Source organism: Crocodylus porosus, unplaced genomic scaffold, assembly GCF_001723895.1.
Source record: "Crocodylus porosus isolate Cpor-Errol unplaced genomic scaffold, CroPor_comp1, whole genome shotgun sequence".
In the NCBI taxonomy this organism is placed as follows: domain Eukaryota; kingdom Metazoa; phylum Chordata; order Crocodylia; family Crocodylidae; genus Crocodylus; species Crocodylus porosus.
Genome location: NW_017728907.1, coordinates 52,974,768 through 52,981,929, shown reverse-complemented (window position 1 = coordinate 52,981,929; position 7,162 = coordinate 52,974,768). Strand labels below are relative to the sequence as shown.

General features: G+C 39.9%; 1 protein-coding gene across 1 annotated transcript in view; it reads left to right on the top strand.

The window, feature by feature from the left end:
- TXNDC12 (thioredoxin domain containing 12) overlaps positions 1–5,935 on the top strand; it is a 19,608-nt gene extending 13,673 nt beyond the window's left edge. The window contains exons 3-7 of the mRNA XM_019531419.1: positions 629–681; positions 1,971–2,044; positions 2,612–2,681; positions 2,766–2,849; positions 5,039–5,935. Of these exons, the coding sequence (XP_019386964.1) occupies positions 629–681; positions 1,971–2,044; positions 2,612–2,681; positions 2,766–2,849; positions 5,039–5,118 (361 nt within the window). The 3' untranslated portion in view covers positions 5,119–5,935. The remainder of the gene's footprint in view (positions 1–628; positions 682–1,970; positions 2,045–2,611; positions 2,682–2,765; positions 2,850–5,038) is intronic.
- Positions 5,936–7,162: the final 1,227 nt, after the last annotated feature.

The window sequence follows — 7,162 nt, the reverse complement described above, 5'->3', positions numbered from 1 at the left end:
GTTGAACTGCATTCTGTTGTTTTCTGCCCACTTGTCTAACCTGTCCAGGTCTGCTTGCAGCTGTTCCCTGCCCTCCTTTCTCAATGTCTGTAGAGAGAGAGGGGTTTTAGTAGGACTTTTTTGGTGGTTTTATCTAATAGGTGATTGAATCAGCTTTGGCTACAAGCACCAAAAACCCCACTGACGCACCCTCTCTGTATATATGTTTTCTCTTCTTTTTCCATGTCTTGTCAGTGCCCTGAATGAACGCTTCGGAGCATTATAGTTTTCTTGTTGGTCTTGTTAAAAATGCTCACGCAGCTGCCACCATCTTGCAAAAACCCGTGTGGAGTAAAATGTTATTAAAAGATCTGCCTCCAGCCCCTCAGTGGAAGTGGTTGGACAGTATGCTTGTTTAACTATTTTGTGGCATTTATAATTAATAACTGTGCAGTAATATTTACATGGAATTGTAATTACATGCAAACTTTTGTAAAGAAGCTAATGCAAAGGGCATGACAGAATTTTTATATGCCTGTTATCTTCCAGTATCCGCAAGTTTCTTTAGACATCTTGATTGCTAGAAAGTGCAGGTTCTGAGTTTCATTGGCAAACTCAGCGATAATGATCAATTTCTGCCTTTTTTTAGTGGTTTGCCCCTCATGATTATCATCCACAAATCCTGGTGTGGAGCGTGCAAAGGTATGTGCATTTAGTGCTAAAAGACTTAACAGAAGCTTTGTTTATATACAAGTCTATATTATTATTTATTTAGAAATATGAATGTTTAAAATGTAGTGTGTGTTGCATTTGCTTTTTGCTCCGAGCAGTACAGTAGCAAACACATGTACTGTTTGTTGTTGCCAAAGGAGAGCTACAGCTAAATGCCAGAAACCAGAACTCTTTAATACAGTACAGTAAGAATTAGACTCTCACCTTTAAATCATGTAAAAGTGCAAAAAAGGGTCATTCTGCTTTTACTGAGAATTCTTGATAAAGAGCAATTATTGATATAATTAAATCTACTTACACTGGATAGTTATTTCTCAGTGATTCATTAGATGTTTTGTCTGATTCAGTAGCATAATAGAAGGGCCTAAAAATTGCATTGCTTTAAAACTGTAGGTAAAGTGGAGTAGATGGTTCAGCTGATTGATAATGCAATGTGGAGAGTTTCCTGCTCTGAAGCCATTGGCTTGAATACAACCCATATAGCTATTTTTGCTCAGTATTCATTGTATGACTATGACTGCTTAGCAAGGATTTGGTTAGCTAGCTTTTATTCCAAGTCGCAGATTCAGTAGCTGTTACAAAGATTCAGTTTCCCAATGAGAAGTACTTATGCTGTAAAACAGGGACTGCCAACCTCTATAAGCCATGGGCCAGAACAACCTGGTTCCAGTCTTGCACAGGTTGGGTGGCTTTCATGCTCAATCAGCCGAGGGAGTTTGCTTGTGCTCGTACCAGGGCCAGGCAGCTGGGAGCTGCACCCACACCACTGCCAGTTCTCCCAGTCCCCTGCTCCTCAGCTGCAGTGAGTGCAGCTTCCAGCTGGTGGGGAGCTCTGCTGGGGGCGGGCAGCTGAAAGTTGTCTGGTTCTCCCCTCCTGGCTGCAGCCTGGGCACAGCTGGCAGCTGCTTGGCCCTGGCTTAGTTCCCTAATAGTTGGAAGCTGCACCCTTGCTGCAGTTGGGAAACCAGGGGGATGAGGGGGCATGGGGTGAACCAGCAGCAATGTGAGTGCAACTTCCAGCCGTATGGTCTTGGTTGCAGCTCTTTGCTACCCAGCATGGGCTCGGGCAGAGGCAAAGCTCTCCACTCAATGGGCCAGATCCAGCAGCTCCATGGCCCATATGTTGCCAGTCCCTTCTTTAGGGATGAAATGAGGACTTTGTTATAGGCCTGAATCCCGCCCCCCACCCCTCCCTCGGTAGAATTTAGATGTAGTTTTCTCTTCCATTCCCCTTCCCCTTCTTTCTTTTTTCTTTTTAGCTTTAAAGCCAAAGTTTGCCGAATCCAAGGAGATCTCTGAACTTGCCCATAATTTTGTTATGGTCAATCTGGAGGTAGGCTTTCCTACAGTTCATGTCCATATTACCATTTTGTAATGAAGTACCTTAAGTCCATATTTCTTTTAACTCTTTATTTGTCCTTCCTATCTAAATTCCTCAAATTATCTAATAATCACACAGTACTAATTTGATATGTCTGTTTGATTAAAAAGGAAACTCTTTGCAATATTTATATAGTAGTTCTACTTATGAAGCTGAGTCTGTTCCATTATATCTTTAACAATTGGCCCATTTTCCCTCTCTACGCTAATCAGAAGAAAAATGGCTTTTATAGATGCAGTCACTACATGACAAACATTACAACCCCAAAACAGAATAAATATGTAACTTGGTGCAGATAACTAAATTTATTTTCACAACTGATATTTATCTGGGTGAAAATAACTTTATTTCTTTGGTTGGCATTGTAGAGAATTTTGTAATGATTTATCATCTTTTCAAGATGACATTTACTCAAACTACCCTTGGAAGAAGATAGCACATTTCCTTAAGGCTACATTTTGTTGACTAGCTTGCTCAGAAAGCGCAAATGTTCTCTTATTTCTGTCTTGCCACCCACAGGATGACGACGAGCCAAAGGATGAAGCTTTTAGCCCTGATGGTGGCTACATTCCCAGAATCCTCTTCATGGGTAAGACTCATACACAGCTGCTACATCCTCTCGCATGACTTGTCATTACTTGTTCAACATTTTAATCACTCTTCTATTGAACAGATCCCAGTGGAAAAATCCATCCAGAGATCATAAATGAGAAGGGAAATCCCAGCTACAAGTATTTCTACACCAATGCTGATCAGGGTATGTGTGAATTAATTCTAGATTTGGTTTGGGTGGGACTGAATTGCAAGTATGTTATGGAAATGACACCCGTGTACGGAGCAGAGGAAACCTACTGGGTCACAGTATACCTGGAAGCTGCTACAAACCAGATGAATGAGTTTCTTCAACACCTTGGGCAGGGTGGCAGGAGCCTTAGCATAGAATCAGGATGTGCTTCTATTTCCCATCTGGATCTTAAAAAATCTGGGCTTGGTTACACATCCACTCCTGACTTCTCTTTATAAATGCAGTACTTCACCATGCCTGTTCTTTCCTTTTACTTTTAAGCTGTCAGGGACAGCTTCAAGAATAAATTGATGTCACCTTTCCCACCTCCAATAAACTGGCCATTGCACCAAGAGCTAGCAATGTGGTCTGTGAAGGGTGGTGCATATATGTATACAAATATACACGCGCCTATATGTATGCACATACATTTATTTATTTATTTACATATGTGTGTATATAAATGTATGATAAATATTTATATAAATATATGTGTGTACATATAGGCATGTGTATATTTGTATGCATATATGCACCACACTTCACAGGCCACATTGCACCAAGCAATGGCCAGTTCACTGAAGGTGGGAAAGGTGACATCAGTTTATTCTTTTGAGGCTGTATAATCATCGGTAAACTTTGTAGCCTTAGTATAGACCCAGTGGTGCTGTCTTTTGAAATACTGTGTCATCTAAGCTTGGTAACGGCAGATCTGATTGACACTGTAGTTCCAAAAATCACTAACAGCAGGGGGAAACAGACCAGTGCTAGCAACAGTGGGAAATTATAGCTATCCCATAAGTTGAGAGTATGCTCAATTGAGAGGAAATGTGATTTTTCTTCTCTGGAGTATAACGGAAGGGAAGAAAGAGAAGAAAATTGATCTTCCTAATAATTTGTAAGACTATAGTCTTTCACATACAGCATCCTGCCAATGCCAAATACCTGATCTTTAAACTAAACCCCACTCAGATAACGTGTGTAACTTGCTATGCAGTAACCTCTTAGTATCTGCAAAAGGCAGGTAGTGATATTTTTGGAAATTCAAGCTTTCTTATCCAAAAACTGCACACACAGAAATGTGACCTTCTCCATAGCATCCCACTTGCTTGCTTCAGTTCTTGAGAGGCCACGTCTAGAAATGGGAGGATGCTTTAGGTTTAGTCCTTGCAGCTGAGATGGCCAACAAAGAGAAGAGCTGTCGGATAGAATATTTTGTGCATGATAGGGCAGAGGGTATCTTTCTGATGATATGCTGCTTTCAGAAGCAGCTACCACTTCTCATTGCTTTGCCAGGGTTTTCCTTGTGAGCCTGGGAAAAATTGATTGCTCAGCTGCCATGAAGTTATTGATCTCAGCAGTATTGGGAAAATATGCAGAAAATGACTCTCTGTTATATTAAACATGGCCTTTGAAATGAAAAACAAAGTTTTATGTTGCTTTGTGGTGATTTGAAACTTTTTTTAAAGATGCTTTTCATTCCTGAATAAAAAATACATATTGTATAAAATGTTGTTAGAAATATCAGTGATGTCAAGCCCTGCCTTTCCTGGTAAAAGTGTTGGGGGTCCCAGAAATGTGGATTGTGAGGGAAGTGTTGAACCTTTAATATAGACATCTTTGCTGCCAACTGCTTCTCAGTCATGTGAGACATAGTATAATAGAAAATGAGGGTTGGAAGGGACCTCAGGAGGTCATCTAGTCCAACCCCCTGCTCAAAGCAGGACCAGCCCCAACTATATGAGTTAAATGAGCTAAAAGTCAACCTCTACTATTCTGAGTGTTTTAAAAATGTCCTTCCCAAATTCAGCTACGTGGTATTTCTGATGTACTAATCCTATCAATTCTGCCTGGTCATAGAGTTTTTCTAGGGGAAAAAGGGCTAGGTGCAAGCTGAATTTATAAATAAGGGTGAAAGGGAAAAGCAGGAGGAAGAGTGGAAGGGAAGATGTTAAGAGATTCTTTATGCCTCATAATAAAGCCAAAAGGACACACCCTTTTATCTTTTTTTCCCTTTGCATGTTGTTTCCAAGTGTTCATGCTATCTAGTTGTACCAGTAGCGGCTAATATACTTTTCATTTTCAGAATTTCCTACTTAATCCATATCATATGTGTTGAAACAAACCAGCTGATGCTCTATATATAATTTTATTTTTTGCAGTTGTCCAGGGGATGAAAGAAGCTCAGGAGAAGCTGACAGGTGATGCTTTCAAGCAGAAACATCTTGGAGATGAATTATAATATATACATTGAACATGACTTATCCATCAGTTTGAAACTCTAAAAGTATTAAAGTTTTTTTGTTGTTGATAAACTGTTAAACAGACCAAGAAATGTAGTTGCACTGGAAGGACAGAATTCTCTTACTAGTAATTTGCTAGGTTAAACATTTTGATTTTTCAGACATAAGCATCAGATACAGTGTTATCCTTTTTCCCAGCCAGTTTACACTTTAATACTTAACAGCTAATTTACACGAGTCCCTGAAGTGATCTCAAACCAAATATTCAGTGGGTGTCCATGTAACAATGACCACTTGTATCCAGCGTTCAAAGCATTTAACCTGCATCTTAAGAGGATGAGCAGTGTGATTATTATGCATTGAAATAGTGAGAGCTTGATCTCTATTTGGGATTGGATCCTTCATTGGCCATCAGTGGGCGATGCTCAGATGAGTAGGAGATTGAGACTCAAGCTAGCTATTTTCTAAAAAGCCAAACAAATCAAACAAGTAATTTTGCCACTAAACCAAATAAAGTTTTGTTTGTTTGTTTTTTTCATGCGTATCCCAAAGTAGCTTGTAGAATATTCACTCGGCAAAAGATCTTCTTTGTAGAGCTGTTTGTGATTTGTCTTGACTTGCCTTCAGGTAGGAGCTCCAGCTAGCCATCATCCGTTCATCTTTGGTTAATATTAAGACAAGATTATGTTGAAGTGTTATGGGGATTCCCACTCTTGCTGAATGTTTTGGAGAATGCCTTGCCATCACATTGTACTGTATTTTTGTACCAGGGTGAAAAATTAAAACTTTTTAAAAATAAAGGGCATGGTAAATGGGGGTTTTTTGGAGGGGAGGAACACATTTCCATTCTTTTTAGGAACTAGGAAATGTATTTGTGTATGTCATGTTGGTTATCGATGATGATGAATGTTACAGGTGAAAAGGGCCTTCCACTTATTTTTCCAGCAGACAATTGCTGCTTTTCAGTGATTGTCATTAGGTTTATTTTCTTGGCATTTAAATCATCATAATTCAACCTCTCTTGAACCTCGTATACAATTGGGAACAAGAGTATCCAGTAATTATCTATTAGAACAAATAAAAGAAAATGGCTTTTAATGTAGCCTAAATTATGACAGCACTCATTTGTTTAGTGAAGACAATTGTAGAATGAGTCACTGTTGCTTTTGACCTACTATAGTCCACACAAAGAAGCAAGCACCCTGTATTGATTGACTAAGGAGCTACCTAGTGGATCTGCTGTCATGCCTGTCTCTTAAAAGGAAACAATGGAAGACAAATATGTTGCAGAGCCCTGCTGGTCGCTGTCATCAAGATCGCATGTCGGACTTCTGACATCCTATCGAGAAAACACTGAGCAGGATCATTCTGCTGAACTATGTACCTGTCAGCAGTCAGCCCCAGCTGTGTGCCTGCATAAATTCCTTGTGTGTCTGTAAGTGGGAGCTCTTCTCATACCAGTATGGGGCTCGCCTTCACTACAGTCTTCTATGTTTTTTATTTTGAGTGATTCCATTAATTTGGACCCATACACTCTCACAAGCTCCTTACTTGTGTGGTGGTGCAAATAACAAAGGTGAGTGTGCACAACACAAGTTACAGGGCTGGCTTAATGTAAGGTCACCACGTCAGCTGCTAATATGATCGCTCCATAATGCTGACATAAGCTAGCTACGTGACACAACAGCTGAAGGTTTTCCCAAGTCCTCTCGATCATCCCGAAATAGCACCTTACCTCCTGCTGGTGAAATTTATACATTCCACACGCTGACACACAAGATGTTCAGAAACTACACTGACAAGTGCAGTTTTGAGCCCCAAGTCTATTTTCTTTCATACCTCCCTATTTTACTGTGGAACCAATTATATTCTTGGTGTATCCTAAGCAGACATATTTGCTCATATTTCAGATTGCAATTGTCTCCACCTATTCCAGTCTTTTCTAAAACACACCTGTAGTTGATTGATTTATGCCAACGGTTGATTGATTTTATTGCAGTTTCTGGTTTGGGGTATTAAGCAAGACATCAAAACCCATCTTAA